The 23,099-nt window shown below is 44.4% G+C and overlaps 1 protein-coding gene across 1 annotated transcript; it reads right to left on the bottom strand.

Moving 5' to 3' along the window:
• Positions 1 to 13,894: 13,894 nt before the first annotated feature.
• Positions 13,895 to 22,158, bottom strand: POLR2M (RNA polymerase II subunit M). Its single transcript, XM_004777296.3, has 4 exons — positions 21,920 to 22,158; positions 19,360 to 20,004; positions 16,788 to 16,992; positions 13,895 to 15,039 (listed from the first exon to the last, which is right to left on the bottom strand). The coding sequence occupies exons 1-4, from the start codon at positions 22,030 to 22,032 to the stop codon at positions 14,893 to 14,895; spliced, it is 1,110 nt and encodes a 369-aa protein (XP_004777353.1). The 5' UTR covers positions 22,033 to 22,158; the 3' UTR covers positions 13,895 to 14,892.
• Positions 22,159 to 23,099: the final 941 nt, after the last annotated feature.

Genomic DNA, 23,099 nt, shown 5'->3' with positions numbered 1-23,099 from the left:
TCACCCAATGTATCTTCATACAAGAGCCCAGGACTCTTCCTCAGAGCGCTTTTATGGCTCTCTTGCTAATATATTTATTTTTGCTTGAAGCAGACCCCGAAGGGAGCGCTCTTTGAAACCCAGCGGTTGAGATAATACATTACCTGGTGATGCGCTGTAATAATTTTAGCAAGATGGAGTCCCCTTGGAATGGAAGACTGAGGGAAGCAGTTAAGACTTCTTTTAAGGAGGTGAGTAGAATTCATGTTTCCATCGCATTTCCCACATTTGTAATTGTTAGTTAATCCCAAGAGGTCGAGGAATCTCTGTGCCTGGTATGTCATGGTGTTAATGAACATTAGTTAAATAACTGAGTGAATGAACGACCCATTGAGCAAACCAACTAGCTGTCTATTGTCCTTAAGAACTTCTCAGCTCTTTCAAGGAAAAATGGCTAAACACCCCTCTGCTCACCAGCACCAGAAGACACAAAGAGAAAACTGTTTCCAAAGAAGAATCAGGAGGGGTCAAAGGCCCCCACATAGGAGGCCAGCCAGAGTGATCACCAAGCAGCCTTGAGGGATGGAATTTATTTTGGTGGCTTCACAGAAAGTCACCAAAACTGTGTGTTCCGTAGCAAGTTAGATCCAAGTTAGCAAACTGGTTCTGTTCCTTGTCTTGTTTAAAATATAGATTTATTTGGGTGAGGGGGGGGGCACATAACAGGGTTATGTGCTAACATATCTAAAGTCAACAGTAACAGTAATCCCTGGTGAGTTAACTTAACTGGAAAGCTCACTTTGCCTGAAAATTGGGAAATGGTAACAACTGAACCTGGGACGTTTTTAAGTGTGTAATTCCGGTCAAGCCCTCTAGTGGTGAAAGCCCACAGTCTTGTTCTTCAAATCCTCTCTGGGTGGAGAGGGGTGCATATGGAAATTTCTGGATGGCCACTGTCTCTTCCTAGTCCCAGACTGTGTCGATGTGGATTTTATCTTAGATCTTTGAATGGAGGAGAAAATTCCTTTTAACATTAATCGCCGGCACAATGTCTCTGTTACGCAAATTCTTCTGGGAAGAAATGCGCTGGTCAAATGTGATGGGTCCTTCTGTTGGGGCATCAGATGGGCCAAGCCAAATTCTTCGATGTGGTTAAGAGCATTTAAGCAATGTGTGCATCATCTATGCTATTCTCAATTAAATGACCATTTTTTAAGGGTAAGGATTTCCAACCCCCCCCCCTTTTTTTTAGAATCAGCCTAATGCATAGGGAGACATAACACACAGAGACACACAGCCCTGAACTCAGCCCAGGTATGTGTCCAAGGGAGGCAATGTGGCAGGGCCTCCTGATGAAAAAACCCACCTGGGACTCGAGAAATCTGGATTCAATTCTTGGCTCCATCGCTAGCTCACCACATGATTAAGAGGGCAAATCAGCTAATCTCTCTGTCCTTCACGTTGTCCTCTGTAAAGCGATCGTGTCTGGCCTCTCCGCACGGCTCAGGAATGCCGTGTCAGCAGAGGCTGGGATGCAGGGCCCGCCGAGCCAATGAGCTGTAGGCAGCAGGGACTTGTGCCCAGCCCAGCTGCCCCTCCTGCCCCAGCCTGTCTTGCAAATTAATGTCTTTGGTCACACACAGTCTGCCAGAGAGAGTGTGAATGAATTTCGGACAACTCAAAGCTCTTCCCTTCAGATGACCAGGTGAATAACATTTCCTTTGTGAACCATGAAGTTGATTTCACTGCATTAAAAAATGCCATCAGTGTCATAAAAAGAAGACCCGATCAGGGACATGCAGAGCAGGGACCTATTATAGACGAGGGGGTGTTGGCCCGAGAGTCAGGAAATCAGGGCTCTGAATCTGGCTCCGGCAGCTGTGTGACCTTGGATGCACCCCCTATGGTAAGAACTAACATGCAGGGCTACACACAAGTATGAACTCAAGTGCAGGTAGGCTGCATGTATGCAGTAAGCGCCCCATAAATGTTAGCTACTAGTGTTGTCGTTGAATTTTGTTTCCTAGGAACGTTCTAAGATAGATCATATTATTGTTCCCATTCTGTGGATGGGAAAACTGAGGGGGAGAGAAGTGGCTACTAGAATGTGCTGTCCAGATCCTCTTTAGGGATGCAGAACATCTTCTCCAGGCTTCTGGGAGTGCCGCCAGCCCAGGGTCCTCAGCTGTCTGTCCTCTCTGGGGTCTTTCCCCACTGAAGTGGCTCACCCAAGACCCTGCTTCCTTCAGGGGCTCCCCATATCCAGTGACTGACCATCCAGGGTGAAAAGGGCCTGGTCTCCTACATTAGTTTCCTGTGGCCACCATAGCCAATCACCACAAACTAGGTGGCTTAACCCCATGAGAGTTGTTGTCTCACAGTCTGGAGGCCAGAGGCCTGAGACCACTGTGCCCACAGGAAGGCTCCGGCTGAAGGTGGTGAGGGAGACTGTCCCATGCCTCTCTCTGAGGTGCTGGGGGCTGGGGGCCCTGCGTGTAGGTCTCCGGCTTGGGGACACATCGCTCCAGGTGGTGCCTCTGCCTTTACGTGAGTCTGGGTATCAAATGTTCCTCTCCTTTCTCTGGTCGGGCCCTGGCTGATGTGGACTTAGGGCTCACCCTAACTGTGGGATGATATCATCTCTGGAACCTTAACTTTCTTATATTTGCAAATAAGTTCACAGGCACCAAGGGGGAGGACTCGGACACATCATTTTGGGGTCACTGTTCGGCCCCCTATACCTCACATGGGGACACCACACTGTGGGGCCATGCAGACTCCCAAGCTCCCTGTGAGGTTGCCTGAGGAGTTTGTGAACCTTGCCCCCCCCACCATAGTTATCTCTCTCTGGGTCTTCCCTAACAGACACCCTGCATGCTAACCTCCACCTCAGGGTCTATGGCAATCGAATACATTTTAAAGTCTTTTTAAACTTCATTTTAGGGCTCATATGTATTTTTTAAATACTGTTGAGTTCAAACTCAATTCCGCATTATACCAGCCAGACATTAACTGACTTCTCGCAGTTTCCTAGATACTTCGCAGTTCCCCCCATCCTGGTCCTTGCTAATGCCATGTATCTAGCTGTCTCCCCAGCCCACCGGTTTCCGTGGCATGCACAGCTCAAAGGCCTTCCTTTATGGAGCTTTCCTGGCCCCGTCCTGGAAATGAGGTCCTTAGTCTGTTAGTCACTCGGCCCTGTACACTCTGGATGAGAATCGGTAATGAAAGAGGCAGCTCCCTGAGGCCAGTGAGAGCAGGATTTTAGTCCACTTTTGAATCTGACACATGTCAGGCCAGCCCAGTGTACCCTCTCTTGTGCTTCTGCAAGCTCACTGGTCCTTTCTCTCCCTGCTCTGGGCTCTCCCAGAGTGTCTGCTTTTTTTTCCCTTTCTTCTTTTTTTTTTTTTTTTTAAGATTTTATTTATTTATCAGAGAGAAAGAGAGATCACATGTAGGCAGAGAGGCAGGCAGAGAGAAAGGGGGAAGCAGGCTCCCCGCTGAGCAGAGAGCCTGATGCAGGGCTCGATCTCAGGACCCCGACACCATGACCTGAGCCGAAGGCAGCTGCTTAACAACTGAACCACCCAAGTACCCCCAGAGTGTCTGCTTTATGGATTTCAACCACCTTCTCCATATGGAGGGGCCTCATCCTTGGTCTCCAGTCCCAAATGTTAGTCAGGTTCACCTTTCCAACAGCCCACTAGGTGTCTGTGAAGACCCCCATGGGGGTCCCAAACTGCACGTTGTCAGCCCCAAACCTGTTTTATCAACCAAACCCCTCCCACCCTGGTTCCCCAAGTTAGGAACTGTAAGGTGACAGAAACACCCGTTACTGAAGGAAAGTCTAGTTCTTACTCTTCCATCGCTGCTGCCTCTGTGACATGTGAGATTAGGATCAGTCCTGAGGACCACAGGACAAAGGCCATGCCCCCTGGAAGGGATCTGAGGTGGTGGTGGGGCAACCAGATGCTTCTATTCTCTTCTAGGAAGCAATGGTACAGCCGGGGTCGGGGTGGGGGTGGGGGGGTAGGTGTTGAATGGAAGACAGGCTGGAAGCAGGAAGAACGGGCGCTAACGGTTGTTGTAGACTGAGACCACGCTCGTCTCCACGACAAGCCTGTGACCGTGAGGCTGTTCTTATTATTCACACCTTTCAGATGAGGAGGCTTCGAGCAGTTAAGGAACATTAGTTTGCCCTGGGAGTAATTGGCGGATGTGAGCTCCTGGCTCGGGTTGGTGTGTGAGTGCCAGGGGGTCCTCTGGGGAAAGGCAGTGGCCGCAGAAGGTAGAACCAAAGAGTGGGGAGGGAAGGATCTAGAGAAGGCTCTCACCAGGCTGTTTTCATGCTCTTTGCCCTCTGTTTTCCTCTGTTACCTTTCATCATTAAGGAAAAGATCTGTGAAAGGCACAGTCGTCACAGCACTGTTGTCAGGACCAAAGGAGAGAGACCCCCTGGGGCCCGGTAGAAGGCTTTAGTGACACCATGTAGGGGGCTCCCCACCTACCCTGCCCAGCCCTGCAGGGAAAGCCAGGTGCTCACTGTCTGGAATGCAAGCAAACAGAATGAGCATGAAAGACATCCTGGAAAACTGAAACTGTACTTGAGTTGGAGAAAGACAGATGTATGTCTTAACAGTGCGTGACTTTGAGGAAGCCAATGCCTTGCTGACCCTCACAGTTTCCCCTCCTGGAAAACACTAGAATAATCCCTACCTCACAGGGCAGGTATGAGAAGGGGGGACCCCAGCTGTGAGATTATGTCCTAAAGCACACACAGCTGTGTGTTGGGCATGATGGCTTCCCACAGAAGACAGCGGCTGGCTCTTGGGCCAGTCTTGCTCCCCGAGCCTCCCTCCCTTTTCTTCATCTGCTCATTTTCTCTCTCACTCATTCATTCTGTTACGGAGTGCCCATTATGTCTAGCATTGTTCTAGGCCACGGAGGATATAGCCATAAACAAAACAAATAAAAATCCTTGCCTTTCTACTCTAGGGGGAAGTCAGATAATAAGCAGACAGGAAAAAGGATGATTCTATGGAGAAAAATAAAGCAGCCAAGGGGAATTATATTCACTGGCATTCCTGACAAGGTGACATTTGGAGAAATCATTGTAGGAAATGAGGAACTAGCATGCTCATGTGTGGGGAAGGAACATCTGAGGCAGGGAGAACAGCCCTCCGTGCACAGGCCCTTAGGTGGGCGTGCTCGGGACCTGTTACAGCAGGAGCGAGGAAGTCTGTGTGGCCCTAGGGCCTCAGTCGGATATGCGACAGTGGAATCGGGTGGGGTGTTGTAGGCCATCATAAACACTTAGATTGTTCTGAGATGGGAGCCCCTGGAGGGCTTGAGGCAGAAAAATGACCTGCTCTAACGGTGTCTTCACAGAGTGATGCTGGCTGTGTGTTTGGACAGCACTGGAAGCGTGGGAAAGGGCAGAGGCAGAGACTGGACAAGAGGCCCCCTGCAACAGTCCAGGTAATGGAGCATGGTCGCTCGTGTGACCACCAAATCTCATTTTCCATAGGGTTTTCTGTTTTAAGGCACACGTTTTAGGTGATGCTAACCAGGTCCAACACCCTCATTTTAGAAACCAGAAAACTCAAATCCCAGGAAGTTAGGTGACTTGGCCCAGAATATTCAATCTGTGAACGGCAGAGCCAGAAGTCTGCCGCCACCACCCTGCCAACTGCCAGTATGTCCTGATTCGGAGTCCAAGAGTACTGCTGTTGCAGCTGAACGTGAATTTGGAGTTCAGAGCCAGAGCTATAGCTTGGGAGTCACAAAGTATCAAGAGTGATTTAAAACCGTGAGGCTGGATGAGGTCCCAGTGGAGTGTGCATAGATGAAGAAGCTCGGGGAAAGAACTCTGGGTATCTCAGTATTCAGTGGCTGGGAAGAAAAGGAACCGGCAAAGAAGACTGATGGCAGGGCATCTGGGTGGCTCAGTTGGTTAAGCCTTTGGTTCAGGTCATGATCCCAGGGTTCTAGGAGCGAGCCCCTTGTCGGGCTCCCTGCTTAGTGGAGAGCCTGCTTCTCCTCTCCCTCTGCCCCTGTGCCTCCCCCTGCTTGTGCTTATGTGCTCTAATAAATAAATAAAATCTTCAGAAAAAAAAAAAAAGAAGACCGACGGGAAGTTGTCAAGTGCCTCTGACAGAGAGTGGTATTCAAGAAAAAACAGTGTTTTGAGAAGGAGTGATCAACTATGCCAACTGCTCTGAGGGTTCAAGAAGAAGCACTGAGAATTAACTAGTGAATTCAGCAACAGCAAGGCTATTGGTGACCTTGAACTTTTTTGCAGGGAATGTTGGGAGCAAAGACTTGAGACTGGAGTGGGTTCAGGAGAGCTGGGGGAGAGGAGTTGAGGCGGTGAATTAGACCAGCCTTCCGCGTTATGCTTCCTTGCTGCTCTTTGGCTGGTGAGGGTCCATCAGGTCCACTTCATATCCTTGTCCTTCTCCTCCTCCATTTTCCATTTCCTGTCTTCCTTCTCCCATTCCCCCAAAATTGGCCTGTTCTACCTCCCATCCCCTTAAGCCCTACTTTCCTTCAGGAAAAAAGTCATCTAACAAACTCATATGCACTGGGAGATTAAGATTTCACTGTTTGCTGCCTCCAGGATCATGTGGATTTTAACAAAGGACTTTCTCCCAGAGATCATGGCAGCCCCAGACTGGAGGAAGAAAAAAACACTGAATCCAGGACCCCCTATGGCCCCTTATCTATAACTATCCAAAGCCTACTTTTGACCGCAGTTTGCAAATATATAATTTTCTATTTAGAAATAAACTTTTTGCCGGGGACGGTGTTACTCAAGAGACCCGTCAAGACCGACTGTGAGTCTCTACCAGTTGTGAGGCATGTTAAATAGTTTGTTACTGTCATAAAGTTCCGAAGTACAAATGGTTTTCTTTTGTTTGTTCTCTCAGAGAGGGTTAAGGCCAAGCAGAATTATAGCTTGTGGGCTGAGATCTGCCCATAACCCACAGCCACCCATATCTCACTTCTGGATACGACTGAGAGACAGAAGCTTTGAAGAACAATGCTGGTCCTACCCCTGGGCAGTAAATTAAGCCATGATTTTTTTTAATAATTAAAAAACCAACACAAGAGACAAAGAAATAATCATTCGTGGCAAGGCTATCAAAACCAGAGACTTCACCAGAGTAGGGCGAGGAAGACACACTCCTCCATTCCATATCCGACTGCTTCCTTGAAAGATGGCAGAGACTGGCCGGCAGCACACGAGGGAAGCAGACCAGCCTGCCAAAGGAGGGCAGAGGCAGAAGATCCCTGAAGCTCTGATAAGGACGGAGCTTTCATCCAAGTCCTCCTGGTCCCCAGAGAGAAAGATTATGAACAAAATAGGCCAAAGATAGCTTGCCCCTTACTGTAGTCACAGACACTTCATTAACATCTTAATTCAAGTCCAGTTTAAGGGGGTGGGGAGAAATGGGTGAAGGGGTCAAAAGGTACCAACTTACAGTCACAAAATAAGTAAGTCCTAGAGATGTAAAGTAGAGCATGGTGACTACAGTTAAAATGCTGTATTCCATATATGAAAGTTGTTAAGGGAGTAGAACTTAAGAGTTCTCATAAATAAAAAAAGTTTGTAACTGTGTGGTGATAGATGTTAACTAGACTTATTGTGGTGATCTTTCTCCAATGTACAGAAGATGTTGAGTCATTATGTTGTACACCTGAAATTAACATAATGTTATAGGTCAGTTGTACCTCAACCAAAAAAAATGATCAGTCTCAAAGAAGGTCTACTCCTCTCAAATCCATTTGCTTCACAGAAGCCATTAGACTTCCTGGAATTTTTATGCATTACGCTAATTAGCCAGCAATAATACTAGAACCCCAAGACCCCGGTTACCTTTGGAGGGTGGTGGGAGACATAGTGAGAGGTTTTGGAAAGTAGGCGGAAGTTACACTGCTGAAGACTGAAGGAAGAGGTTGGGAAAATGGGGACATTGAAAACAAATCAAGTCAGGGCAGTCTTGGTTAAGTGTCTGACTCTTGGTTTCGGCTCGGGTCATGATCTCTGGGGTTGTGGGATCAAGCCCCACATGGGACTCCGTGCTCAGTGTAGAGTCTGTCTGAGATTCTTTCCCTCTCTCTCTGCCCCTCCCCACAACATGCTCACACACACTGCTCACTCTCTCTCTCTCTCTCTTGCAAATAATCTTAAAAAAAAAAAAAAAAAGTCAGGCAGTGAAGAGGAAAGAGTCACACTTATAATAGGCACTATATTATCCCTTTGATGCTACTTTTTAAAATATACATTATCCATTTTTATTTCAAGAATATTATGGTAACTGAATCCAGTTGCAATAGGTAAGGCTATCTAAGGCTGCCTAACATTTCTATAGTTTCAGACGTATAAAATAGATTTCTGGCACTATGCTTTTTCTGTCACTTTGCAAAAATGTGTTAAGGACTTAATTACAAGTAGACTCCACAGTAAGCAAAGAACACGGGGCTAGGGCAGAAAGACTCGGCTCCATTACAATCAGGGGCACACCACAGGCATGTCCCTGTGCCTTGGTTTCCCCATTTATAGGATGTGGAACAAATTATATTTAAGCTTTCTTCCTTCCCTAAGAACTAAAGATCCTAAGTTGAGATAAGATTGGCCTTCTATTGCCAGTGAGTTTCCTCGTGTGCTGCATTTCAACCCTATTAAATATAGCTGAAGGGGAAAAAATTCTTCTTATTAAAAATCTAATCAATAGAAGATATGCCTTCGTTTTTACCACACAATCCCTAAAAGAGCTATTTAATACAAATATATGTGGTACTGGTTAGGAACAGTGATGTATTTACTAGCAATATTTTCAGACAGAATTTATAAGCACCACTCTGGATCTCCATCTTCTAAGGAGTGTTTCTGTGTGCTCTGAGTAAGGTCTTGATTTACAACTCTCATTCTTTTGCCTTAATAATGAGAAAATTTTCCATCCGAAGCTTAGGCTTTCCTTAGCTCAGTGTCCCAATTTCCCCTTGTCAAAATAGCCTCTTTTAGGGAGTCTCTATTGATCTCAAGTTAATTTTAACACTAAATTAAAAGTTTCATATGGTGGTGATTTTAAAACATTTTACTTCATATGCCAAAAGGTACCTCCCCAAACTACTTCGATCATAATTGTTACCATCGTTACAATAAGGTTTTCATATAGAATCTCTTTTAGGCCCCAAAGTGTTCTCTAAAGACCACACTTTGAAATTTCTGTTCTCTCAAAACATACTCCGTACGTTAGATAAGGGGTCACTGACCTCATCTTACAGACTTAATAGTCAGGAGAGCACATAACTTCCCATTGGATTCAAAGGAAATAGTGGCATTTAAATCCTAAATCTAATAATCTAATGCTATTCCAGTGGCTTACCCTCTTTTTCGCCTTTTCTTTTATTCCAAGTTTTCTAAAATCATCTGGGAAGTAATAGATCATATTTAATTGTTCAGGCTTTTATGCTGCGCCTTCAGAATCGCTTCTGATTTGTGGTCTGGCTCCGGTTCAGTATTACCCGGTGCGAGGTTTGTCTCATCCGCCCGGTATCAAAGCTCCCTCACTTTAGCCAGAAATTAAAATAATAGCTTTCAGTTTCTCCTCCCTGTCAAGGAGCTAGTCAGTAACGCAATTTGCCATATTTTGTAGATGACTCTGTATGCTCTCCATTAAAGCGGGATATATAATCCCTTTATTTATTTAGTGGAGGCAAAAAACAGAACCTTTCTTTCCTGACCTTACTTCCTTTTAGCACTACAAACTGTCGTGAATCCTGGAAAGGGACAACTAACAGATATTACCCACACGTCTGAATAAAGCCTAGGATACCTGAGGTACTTTGCCTCGCATCTCTTCTAGAAAGTTTTACGCAGACAAATGTCGAGTGAGGAGGGAAGAGTGAAGATCCCAGCAGTGACCAAAGCAGCCATACACAGTTCTAAGATGATTAAAAACAAAACACTCCGAATACAAAGATTACCAGAACAAAAGCTCTTTTGTGGTGTAAGTCCTAGAGACAGGACAAATGCCCCCAGAGTAATCTGAGCTCTCCCCTAGCATTAGCACTTTCTAAAGCCCACAAGCAACTTTGATTTGTGGGTTTGTGCTCGAGGCGGAGGCCTTACAGCCTGGGGCCCGGAAAAGTCTTGAGGGCTGAGTTCTTTGCTCGGCTGCCTCTGAGTGACCTTGTGCAAATAACTACCAACATCCCAGGTACAGGAGAGGGAATCCTGCAAGCTATCTGCCTTCCACCCTGACTCACACACCTCTTGTGTCCCCAGAGATGTGATGTGGACAGGACACAGGTCCCGTGCAATTACTCTCTTAGAGGTGACTGTTACAGAACGAGATTAACCCTCCAACACCTCCCATGGTTCGGGCGAAGCCCCACCTTCACTTGAAAACGGAAGGTAAGAGTTCAGGACTGCAGAGTCCATTTTCCTACTTTAAACCCCATTTTAATATAAAAGAAGTCTTCCTTACTGAAGAATTTACTTTAAAAAGTTAACTTCTGTTCACCTGCAGCTCAGATGAAAACGTGTCTGCTATGTCTGTACCCTTTTGATTTGACTTGTAGAGGCAGCCTGGATTATGAGCTAAGAGCATATACAGCTTGGGTTCAAACCTTATCCCCAACACTTACTAGTCACTGATCTTGGGCACATCATTTCAGGTCCTTATGCCTCAATTTCCTCTTTTATAAATGGGAAAAAAAGGTACTTTTGGAAAATAAAAATCCAATCATGTCACATTACAAAAACAAAACCCCTCACTTGCTAACTCTTCTCAATCAAAACTACATAATACTTTACGGGCAATAAATCAGTGTTCTGAATTTTCTATGTAACTTGTACAACCCCAAAATAGTCATTCTAGTTGAAATAGTAACTATCCTTGATAAATGGCAAGGTTCCAAACCTCCTAAGTTTCCAAGTACATTCTGTTAGGAATAAAAAGTGAATTGACTAAGGATGGGATATCAAACAGTTATTTAAAATGAATGGAGATTTGCACTACCAAGGGTTTCTGGTTTGTTTTGTTTCACAAGAATTCTAAAATCTATGCGAAAATGCAAAGGGCCAAAAATATCCAAACCAGTCTTAAAGAATAAGATGGCAGGCTTTACTCCAAACCTTATCATAAAGCTACCAAAGATATCATGGAGTAATATTAATACCAATAGAAGAACAGAACCAAAGAGAGGACCCAGCAAAGTAACACAGACATGCACAGATGTTTGATGTGTCCCAGAAATATACCACGGAGTATGGGACAACAGGTTGGCTACACAGAAGGCTCCTTCCTCACACCATCACAAATAATTTCTGGATAGCATCAACGACACAAAGGAAAGGCAAAACTACAGAGCACTTTCTAACTAAAACAATTTTAAAAGACAATATTTTCATGACTTCAGCATAGGGAAAGGTTCTCTTTAAAAAAGACACTCAACAAAGAAACCTGTAAGTTTGCCATTAAGAATTTCTGTCCAACAAAAACACTGTGAAGAGAATGAAAAGTAATCCAGAGAGGAAGAGGATATCCGCAACAAACATAACTAATGATTAGTATCAAGAAGGCACCTTACAGATCGGCAAGGAAAAGGGCAGCTGACACAAATACAACAGAAAGATGAACAAAAGTTTTGAAGGGACACTTTTCATAAGAGGAAATCCAGTGATCAGTAAACAAGATGCTCAATGCCATTCCTAACTAGGGAAATGCAAAATATAACCAAAATAAAGGTCTACTATCAAAACATCCTACTGGCTAAGATTCACGTCTGGTAATATCAGGCGTTCGTGTACTGGAACTCTCAGATGGGCTGGACCCTGGATGGTAGGAATATCAAGTGTTGAAAATATGCATACCTTGTAATGCACCAATTGAACGCCAAGGTAAATACCCAACAGAAATGTTTATGCGCACAAAGATGCTTTCATTGCAGCATTGCTTGTAATGGCCCCAAACTGAAAATACCACGGGAAGTGCTCGCCACACCAGATTGAAGTGGGATTGACGGAGTGGCACATTACACAGCTATGAGATGAATAAGCCGCACTTACGCCACATGAATTTCATAAGCAATGTTGATTGAGTCAAAGACATCAAACACACATACAGTAGGATTCCATTTTTGTAAGGCATAAGTAGGCAAAACAAACTAACCATATTATTGCCTATGGAACCGGTACAACCATTGTTTAAAGAGGGGTCAGTGTTCCTCTAAAGTCAGAAGAGTAGTTAGCTCTGGGGGATAAACAGCATACCCACAGGGGACATGGGGACATTTCAGAGTCCTGGCAGTAGCTTTTCTGCATCTGGCTTGTGATTACATAGCTGTTTGCTTTACCCATTAAACTGCACACCTGTTTTGTGTACTTCTCTGGAGGTTATATTGGACAGAATTTAAAAGAATAAGGGAGAAATTGTATACCAAATATTAGCCATAATTATTAAAATAATGCAGGAAAAACTACAAGGCCCAGAAATAGGCCCACAGTACAAGACACATGGGAATTTAATATCCTATAACGACAGCATTACAAATCAGTGGGGAAATGGTGGTTTATAATATTGAACCAATTGGTCAACTCTCTGCAAAAATTAAAATTAAATCTTACCTTATATGGCTTCCCCAAGAAAACCTGAGATGGATTAAAAATTTCCTTTTGAATTAAAGAGAAGTATAAAAGTGAAACTTTTAAGAAGTCCTAGAAGAAAGTAAAGATGAATACGTATCCATCCTGAGGCTAAGGCAGGCATGCTCAGACGTAACCACAAAGACTGCCTTCTGAAGAAAACTACTACACTGAGACACCACAAACTATTACAAAGAAAATAACACACTAAAACAAGAACATATGACAAAAGCTGGACATCTTAATTCATCAAGAATTTATAGACCAATAAAAACAGCACATTGTCCAAGAAAATACAGTTAAGATATGAATAAGCAATGCTCAAAAGAATGAACATAAATGGTCAACAGACATGAAAAATCACTCACCCTTCATTAAGCAAAGAAACATAAATTTAAAAAATCATCCTTTCCTGTGATTATTCAGTTAGCAAACACTTTAAATAGCCATTTTCAGTCCTGGGAGTTTGATATTGCTTGGAGAAACATAAAGGGACACAGTCTTTGTGGTGAGTGATATAGATCAAGAATCTCAAAAACTTAGCTATACTCCCAACTAGCAATCTCACTTATAGAAAGGTATTTTCTGGAAAGAATTTTTGTACAAATGTGATTATCTTTTAAGATGTTGATTGCATTGTTGATTACAGTTTACGCTGTAACAAACAAACTGTTAAACAATAAATTAATTTTAAAAGTTAGGGCACACCCATAAAATTGAATATTCTGGAGCTATCTAAAATGCAAAGTATCTACTAATGGGAAAATGTTTACCATACATAGAGCAGGCTATAAAACAACTGTGCCGTATGACTGCATTATTGAAAATAGAAACATATGGAAGAGTATGTAAAGTAGATATACCCAAATCTTAACAGAGGCACTCTCTGGGTGATCTGACAACAGGGGACTGTGTGTCCACGCATGGGACGCCTTCCACATTACTTGGCTTTCCAGAAATGTATCATTTTATTCTCTAAGGAATAATTCTATGTTGTGAAATCCATTTTTTATTGTTTTTTAAAAGGAGAAATAATGAATTTGTTAGCTCAGTGTATTTGCACATTTTTAGGGGGAGGGCAGAAGGGTGCCAGGGGAGGGGTGGGGGGAGGGGATGGAAAGCACCAGCCCTATCTGGAAGTCCATGCTGGAAAACCCAGCCCTTCCTGGCACTCCTAAATGTGTTTGCAGGAAAATGTCTTATATGAAAGTCTCTTTTAAAGCAAGTTAAACTTAATTAAACACCCATAAAACATCACCATTAACACTGTGAAGTTGCTCTAATATTTTATTCTTCCTTTCAGCACTGTTTAGAATCTCGAACATATTAAACAAAGAAATCTCTGAAAACCATGTAATCCTTGAAAAGTACATAAATGTGTATACATAGGAGACTGAGATTTCTGTAGCCTATATATGGCTCTTGCGGAGTGGGGAGAGGCGGTGTATTGACAATTCAATTGTAGTTTAAAAAAATTTTGTTTTCTTACCAAACTGAACCTGTCGCCTCTTAGAGCAATGAACTCAAGTCAGATCAAGCCTAAGAACAGCTCCTCCCTTCACCGAGTCACCCTCGACTTTTCCTGTATCTTGTGTCACTTTGGGCAAATATGATCATCCAGAAAGACCGTCCACCCTCCAGCACCAACTAAAAGTACTCCTATTCCTAATAAAAAGGTAACATTCTTCCTAAGAGAAGACAGAAGAAGGAAACAAACATTTCAGAATCCTCTAGGAGTGTCTTCCTAGGTATTTCACATCCAATTACTTCATTAACCCCATGCAAACATGCATAAAATTTTCTGGGCTGCTCTCTTCATTCCTTGAAAAAGGAAGAAACTTTATGTTCCTAATTCATTTTAGGTGATGCCTGGGGCAACCAAGTATTTCACTGACAGACATGTAATAAATGTTATTCCACAGAGGTAAGAGCCAGGAAAAGAGCAGTTACCTGCTTCATTTGGCTTAGAAAAAAAAATCCTGTGCTTACTATATACTAAAATATCAGACCAACACACAACATACTGCAAAACTTTAATACAGTATGGTTAAAACACAATATTCAAATATTAAACTTTTTAAGCACATGAAAGTCATCTTTTGATAAGACAAACTGGGCTGTTTTTATAGCTACCTTTGTGTAACTTTAAAAAATTCCTTTCCTCGACAATGTCTGACACCGATCTTGATACTTGTTTGAAAGTCTGATGTAGGATCATGACAACTCAACAAGCAGAGATTTACATCCCACTGGCATCTTCAGAATTCATCTCCAGAGGACTGATCGTCGTCTTCATCCCTCACTTCTCGGTACTTCCTTGAAGCCTCCCCTTCGGGATTATAGCTCTGCATCTTAATGTTCAGTCTTTCAGCTAATTTTTGTGCTGCGAGTTTGGCCTGCATCTCCTTAAAAAAAAAAAAAAAAAAAAAAAAAAAAAAAATCAAAGCAAAACGTTACATATTCACATCCTTTCCATACAATTTTTTCAGCAGGAAGTCATTTAAAGTGGAAATAAAAGGGCATACAGCTCCCTCAGTGCTCTCTCTAGCAGTGTGCACATCTTGAATTGTGCCTACCACGGATGGGCGGGGCAGGCAATGCTGGTGAGGGCTACGGCCTGCCACAGTCGTGGTCAGACGTCCATTCACACACAACAGTGCACTGAAATACCCCACCTCTGCGTGGGAAACCGAAGAACCTGCAGAGCACTATGAGTTACAAACATGAACAGAGTTTCAAGTATGTGGACACATACACGTGTGCATACACACTCACACAGCAGTTTCAACTATCAAGTGTCAAAAATCACTAATGCTGTGTGGATTCTCCAAAAAAGAATCTTCTTTCCTCAATGAAACCATGGCTTTCAGGCTTGAGAGTTGTATTTCAATGTCACAATGAAATCAAGAAACCAATACTTTAAAAAAACCGACTATCCCTCTCCAAATTAAGTTCCCATGAAAATTACTGTGACAGAAAGTCCAAGCAAATTTTAGACACTGCCAATGTGCTCGCAGATACCCAATGAGAGGACCACAGGCTGATGGCAGGTGGCAATGCCCATTTTCAATCTGGCTCTTTGCTTTTCTCATGCTTTTGCCCCTACCACTTGAACCTCTTGGTGTCTTTCCCCTCAGGCCATGAATATCCTGGAGACGCAGGACTGAAGTGGCAGCTAACAGCACTCTGTCGAGGAAACTGGTTTCCAAGGAGTTGAATTCAACCTACAGATATCTCAGGACAGGCACTCAAGATCGTATAAATAATTTAAAAACCTGTTCCCCAAGGGGAGCTTCCTTGCTACTCAAGGAAGCAAAATGGCTTTTAAAAAGGAGTGCCTTGAAAATGCCAATCCATGCCAACTGCGCTTCGGTGAGAAGCCAAGTCTGAACAACAGCCTGGTTTTGTCTTGACTGGCATCTACTACCTGATTAAAATCTACGTAAGCAAGTCTACGAAGCTAAGCTGCTATTCTGGGGGAGGGTCAAACTATTACTGTAAGTACATTGGACGCTTTCTTTTCTCCCTCCCTTCTTCACCTATTTTCTCCCATCTCATTATTCTATACACAAGCTGTCCATATACACGCTTAAGGTGCAGAACTCCCAGATCTTTGAAGTAAGTGCTATACAAAATGAAGTTATTAAAAGCGGCGATTCTTCTGTCTTCACGAGGGCCTGCACACCATGCTTTTAAGCTCCGTGTCCAAATGCCTGTTGGTAACATCACACCACTCCGATGTTACGCTCTTCCCTGTCTGGCAGGAGACAGAAACCTGGAGGAGGTTCCCTGATTCTTGGTTAGCTTCCACCACAGAGACCCTCTCACATGGGGCTTACGAGGTGGAAGACAGAGAAGCATGGCTCCTGCTAGTCTGACAGCATGGGCGTGAGACTGGGGAATTCTGCAGTGGTCTTCCCACATTTCCTGGCAAAAACCACTCCGCTGTTGCACGTAGCTGTGATCATCTCCAGCTGTGTCCTGCGGTTCTAGCAACTTGAAGACTCTCAGAAAACCAGAGGCTCACATCTGAGAGCTAATGGCAAGAGCTGACCATTTCTCAAGCACCCTTCTATTAAGTCCTATCCTCTGTGAACTTCTGATGTAAATTCTGACTTGGCAGCATTTAAGAAACATTTAAAACTCTACATACCTCATAAGTCTGTTTCTGTTGTTTCTGAAGTGCCAAAGATTCTTCTATGGAGAGCAGCTGTGCGGGCATATGGTGAAGTGGCAGAAGCCGGGCTGCTGTGACATCATCAAGATGCTTCTTATCCCTGAGCTGCCTTTCTTCCGAGGAGATGGGAGACCCTCTTCTCTGCCAATGACTAGATGAATCATTCTGTTGTGAAGGTAATCTGGAGGGCAAATTTGTTATATCATCAGACTATTTTCTTTTTATAGACACATTTACAACATTCCCACACAGAAGCAGCCTTTAACCTTAGCAGTTAATTATCCTACAAAGGTAAACATAAGTAGTTTCCAATATTTATATTCGTAAAGACCCTTCCTGTTTTTAGTCGTATTTACTCCAGAAACAGGAGTATTTAACTTGGCACCTTTTTGGAGAGTAATAGGACAATCTACTGTTTCAACAAATAGGGAGGCTGATAAGCTCTCTGCATTATCCTTTGTTCTTACAACCTTACACTTGAACTGAAGCCATCTTTCCATCTTTCCCTTCCAAAACGTGCGCAAATGGGCTTGCTGTCCAGTAAACAAACTTGTAAACTTGTACACAGTTTCCGTGCCGGAATACCACCTGTAGAACACTCAGCAGAGGTGGTGTTCACACTATACATACTGTCACACTGAACAGAAAGGAAACCCTAAGTTCTAATGGAAGACAGGGAGGCTGTCAGACGTTTTTAAAGAGTGAATTTTGAGGAATCTTGAAATAATAAATGCTCACCATGTAAATGAGGGGAGGAGGGCATCCCAGTGGGGAGTGAGGGGCAACACGGTGTGGCGCAAAGGGAGTTCAAGGGGTGGTGTGCAGAGGAAAGGCCGTGAGGTAAGGCTGGCAAGTAGACCGGGCCCAGGCCTCATCAAGGAGTTCTGTGTAATGGGTCAGATCTGCACTGTACGAATTTCACTCTGAGCAGTGGAGGAGATGGACTAGATGAATTAAGCCTAGAGTCCAGACCAAGCCAGTTTTAGCCCAGGAGAGGGAGAGCCTTCACTCTGAAAGGAGGATGCATAGAGATGAAAATCAACAAAATATACTGTCGGTCTATATGGCTGGCAGATAGGGAGATGAAGCAAAAGACACGTTGGGAGAAAAAAATAAAGTGGCGGCACTATGAATTTAGGGAATATGGGAGCAATCGTGGGAAGAAATGCGTTCTATTCTGCACATGGTTAAGTCTGAGGTGCCACAGAACACCCACAGGGCAGGTTTCATGGTAACTGGCCATGTAAATCGGAAGCTCTGGAAACACTTAAGCTAGAGGGAGGTAAGAGGCAGCTACCAGCACCCAGGAAATACAGGGTGCCCAAAGGCACAGTGGAGGCCAAAGATAGAACAGAAAAGGAGTCAAAGGCTGCTCACCCATGGAATCTCTTGATCCACACGAGTCCAGGCCCAGCCTTTTCCCATCTGCTCTAACTACACGGGAGGCCTCTGGCTCTCCCCACTCCGGCTTCTGGCTAAAGCACCACAGAAAAGAACCAGGGTCAGTGTATCCTCTGACTGACTAGATGCTGCTTCTGGTTTTCTCTTCCTGGAAGTGAGGAAATACACCTCACTGCACACAAGATGAGAGGTTACTCACTTTGTACATCAAGAGTACAAACATTACTTTTTATTCCTACCTAAAAATTAATGTAATTCATCTTCCTGGTTTTTCTAGAGAGAATAAAATGTTTTCAAGTTAAAAAAAAATGGCAGGGTTACACTTTAAAGACTCTATAATAATTCTCTGAAAGTTTTAGGTATTTCTAAGTAGAGCTTCTCAGCTTTTCGAAGAAAAGTAGTAGTGATTCCACTTTGTGCGTAATGTAAGCCTGGTAATTACAGACAGGTAGGCTAAATACACTGGATAAAATTCCTTTCTCTTCAAAGAGCTTTTCTTTTTCTGGAAATCTCAGAAACAAAACTATGACAAGGAACTCAGAAGCATGGTTCGTTTACCCTCCTGCCCCAATCTGTTTTTCAATTTCTTTAACCCCTTCCTAGCTCTCTTCCCCCTCAAGTTGTTATGATACAGTTCAATGTTCTTCCAAGTGGGTAGGCCTTGGGTCTTCACCTAGATCCTGAATTCTTTGAGGAATGGGATCTTTACTTCTGTGCCACCCCAGCACCAGTTCCTTACCTATAGTGAGCATACAAACATCTTTCACTGTCAAGTCCATTGGCTTCTAAAGCTCCTTTTCCCTTAGCTTACAGTCTAATCAAAGGGGGAGCTACATACCAAAAAATTATTGTGGAAAATAGTCATAATAAATTCTCTCTCCGGGTTTAATATCAAATGTTGGCTAAGCCCACCCTGAACTCTAATACTCTACCTGCTATTTAAACCCATTCAATCATTTGGCTGAAAACCTAAGTATTTTTCAACACAAACCCTCCATCCAGTCAGGCTATTTCCACAAGATGCTCTTTGCTAACTACAAGTAGCTCCCACACAAAAAAAGTCCACTGAACTGAAAGCATTCTTCCAATTTTTTGAGTTTAACAAATAGTATGTGCCTGTGACAGGCCTGTTTCTGATAGTACTTACACATTAGTTTTAAATTTATGTAGTGGGGGTACTGGGTTTTTGGCTCGAGTTTCTAGCACTTCCATGAAATGAGGCTTCTTCTGTGCCCCACTATCGAACCTTGCCAAGTTCTCAGCACTCCTGTTCTCTTCTGAGTGCTCTTCACCTGAGTCCACAATTGTGATCCTCTGTAACCTATTAATAAACAGGCTGTCAGAGCTGCTCAAATTATCTTCTGCTTGACTTGAAACATGATGCTGAAGGAGACGCTCACCAGCTGCGTAGGAGGAAGGCGCGCTGGCTCTGCTACGGGAAGCTGGGCACGCGCTCACTATGTACTCAACTTCGGGAGCCTCTTCATCGCCTTCGTGAGGAGGATGTACAAGTCCCCGCTGCTGGGAGGTGGTTTTAGATGACTCGGTGTTACTTACAGAGGAAGAGCCACAGACTAGCGATGAAGTATCAAGTATCCGGTCAGAACTCTGGGCCGTTTCAGTGTCCACATCAACAACTGCAACTGCTTTTTGCTGTAGCTTACAGTCTAAACTAACAGGATGAAACAGTCCACTTTTTCCTCTAACTTCACATTCGGCAATGGCAGCTTTCACTTTGGCAACAGAGTCTAAGATCTTTTTACCTTTGTCGGGCAATTTGCAAATGAATTTTCTGTTGAATGGAAAAAAATGAAACAAATATGTATCTGTCAGAGCCATGTTTTCAAACTTGAGATATAAAGAGAGAGCATTATCCTCAAAGTGAGAAAAATCTATCTGTAAGTCAAAAATCTGACCTCCAACAGCCTCAGAACAGGAATGAAATAAGTCGTCATCTAAAATACCCTAAAAAAAAAAACAAAACAAGGGGATGCAGGAAAAACATCCTTCATATGCCTAATTAGAATTTCAGCAGAAGTATCTTAAACATATAATACTCTTTAATATACTCCAAAACTTGCAGTTTTTAAAGTGAGATGTCCAAGACCTTCGTGGGGAGGGGAGGTGGATGGTTCTGCAAGGCCAGAATTATTTTTTTAATAGCACTAAGTCATAACTTGCCATTTCCACGTTCATTATCTTATATGGGTACAGCAGAGATTTCCAGGGGCCACATGATATGTGGTATCATTGCTCTGATGGCTCATGACTGTGTATTCTTGTATTTTAAAGATCTCCCACCTAGAATTCCTTTTTTTTTTTTTTTTTTTAGATTTATTTTGAGAGTGAGAGAGAGAGCAAGTGAGCATAAGTGGGAAAGGGAGAGGGAGAGAGAATCCCAAGCGGACTCCATGCTAAGCATAGAGTCCAACTCGGGGTTCCATCTTGAGTCTGAGATCATGACCTTAGCGGAAACCAAAAGTGGAACGACTGTGCCACCCAGGTGCCCCTCTCACCTGTAATTCCTAACACACCAATAAACATCAGTAGATGTAACACACATAAAACAAGAGCTCCCTGGCATGCTCAGTAAGTCTTAACAGTATAAAGGGGTCCTGAGGCCAAAAAGTTAAGTCCCTGCTATAGATTAAAAACCCATTCTCACAAAGTCAAAGTACTTGCCCTACTAGAAAGCTCCTAAATGATCATTTTTGCTGAATGACTTAGGTTTCTTTTCAGATTCTCTTTTCTTTATCCATATAAGAAACGGAGGGAAGAGTACACCTCTGGCTTTTTATTCTTTCACACTACATTCCTTCCCACAGTTTCAACATTAACATCCCTCTGCAGTTGAGATTCCTGTATGTCCTCAGCCTTCTCTCTCCGGGTCCTCAAGACCACTTCTCCAGTTTTTAAGTACATATAATTAACTCTCCCCTCAACTCAGCACCCCCTCCCTAAGTAAAATCAACCTCAGATCTATTCCCCAATTTTTGTTCTTATTAGTGGTTCTCTATACAAGCTGGAAACTTCAGCCATCTCCTTCATCTACATATCCAAATTACTCCATGCCTGATGTAGTTTTCCCAGTCCCACAACCACCCTTCTACACCCCCTGGCTGGGAACTTCTCTGAAAATACCCTCCAGCTGTCTTCTGTCTTTCATTCCTTCAAACCTTCCTACACCAAGCTGCTCCATTAAGTTTCTTTCACGTTCATTGTATTGCTCAGCTGCTAAAGTCGTTAAGACCGCCAGCTAAATGAGACCAACTTTTCCTGCTTAATACAGCACTCTGTGTCCCATTCTTTCGCTTTCCTACAGGTTCTAGATGAAACTGACAAGATGTTTTGGGGACGACAAGGGCGGCAAGGGAGGCTGGGGTACACGGGTATTTAGGATACAGACCCTCTCTTCAGGGAACCGTCACAGTGGCCGGGTAATTAAAACAAGGAGCTAAGGGAACAGCTGAAACCCCTAAGCTGCCTTTCCGCACGCTAACCATCCGCACCGGCCGTAGGTACGTGCCAAACCAGGGCGCAGCCGGCTTTAAGGCTGGAGGCCCTCTACTCGCCGGCGGGATCGAAACGGATCTGAGACAAGGTCACCTTCCAGGTAAAGGAACCCGGTATGGAGGAGGGGAAGGAACGCGTCCCAGGGACACCGAACCGAAGAAGCCTGGCGGTGACTCGGCGGGACCCAAGCTTACTCGTTGCGCAAAAGTCTCTCCTGGCGCTTCAACATCTCCCGCAGCTCTGCCAAACTCCGCCGCCCCAAGTCCTCGGGAACTTGGGGCTCGAAGCCGCGGGCCAGCGAGGACATTCTGCGGGGGCTGAGGCTGGCGAGGCGGCGGGCAGTCGGTTTCCTCAGCACCCCCCGCGGCTAGCGCCGGATCCGCCGCCGGCGTGGACTCCGAGGTACGAGCGGGAGCCGCCATTTTCCCGGAAGAACGGGTCTTCTTCGAACCGAATCGAGCTTTATTGAAACACCGGAAACAAACACGGGCAAGGAGAAGGGGGGCGCCGGGAGGAGAGGGAAGGGGCGGAAGTTCCCGCGGTTTGGGGGAGGCGGTGGGGTCCCGCCGCGATTGGGCTCGCGTTTACGCCGGTTGTGTTTTCTCGGCTCGTCCGCTCTTCACGTTTATTCAAAAAAGTGTTGGCTAGCGCCGCTGTGACCCCGACAAATATCCACGAGTCCTGCCGTTATGGAGTTTACCGAGGGGTGGAGGGAGACAGACATTAATCCGGTAATGATGAAACAGTATAATAGTAAGATTGGTATGGGCACCAGGGCAGGTGCCTCTGAGAAGGGAACTGTAAGTCGAACCTGAGCGATGAGTTGGTTAGCCGTTGGTGTAGTTGGGGGAATGTTCTGGACGGGGCTCGAGAGCCTTTGGCCCGGGGTGCTGCCAGGGCATAATGACGTCCTCAGAGTTGGAGGGAACCTTGTGGGGAGTGTCAGCATTTCTTAATGGGACTCTGTGGCATTTGGAGCAGGAGTTTTCATCTGTGGCACTGCCTCAGGCATTGCGAGACATTTGGTGTCTGGCTTGCGCCCGCTAGTTTTGTAGGCATCCCCAACTCGGAACAATCCAGAACGCCTTTACCTCCCCCACCGCCCCCCACTCTCAGTCTGCAGGTACACACACATTTCCGAAGGCCTGCAAGGGATGATGGTGGGAGGTGCTGGACAAGCCACTGAGAACCCCTCCTTCATCATTCCCTGTTTCACCTGTAGAAAAACACATAATCAATTAAGTATTATCAGGGCCCAAAACTGAGTAAGTGATAGCGCCAGATTTTCACTCAAACTCCCAGCTACTCTTTCTACAACACCTATTTGAAAATCTCCTTCTTGGCTTTATGCCTATATCCTGATGTTTAAAATTG

Source organism: Mustela putorius, unplaced genomic scaffold (assembly GCF_011764305.1).
Source record: "Mustela putorius furo isolate JIRA1106 unplaced genomic scaffold, ASM1176430v1.1 tig00003896_pilon_pilon_pilon, whole genome shotgun sequence".
Classification (NCBI taxonomy): Eukaryota; Metazoa; Chordata; class Mammalia; order Carnivora; family Mustelidae; genus Mustela; species Mustela putorius.
Note: the sequence above shows the minus strand (reverse complement) of the source record. Positions and strands in the feature narration are given on the sequence as shown.

What these genes read in the sequence shown, in the direction of transcription:
- POLR2M (XM_004777296.3), bottom strand. Translation starts at nt 22,032, where the DNA reads ATGTCCTCGCTGGCCCGCGGCTTCGAGCCCCAAGTTCCCGAGGACTTG. An exon ending in CATAAATTTAAAACTAATGT is followed by an intron (nt 16,993 to 19,359) that starts GTAAGTACTATC and finishes TTTGCCCTCCAG; the next exon opens with ATTACCTTCACAACAGAATG. An exon ending in AACAGAAACAGACTTATGAG is followed by an intron (nt 15,040 to 16,787) that starts GTATGTAGAGTT and finishes TTTTTTTTTAAG; the next exon opens with GAGATGCAGGCCAAACTCGC.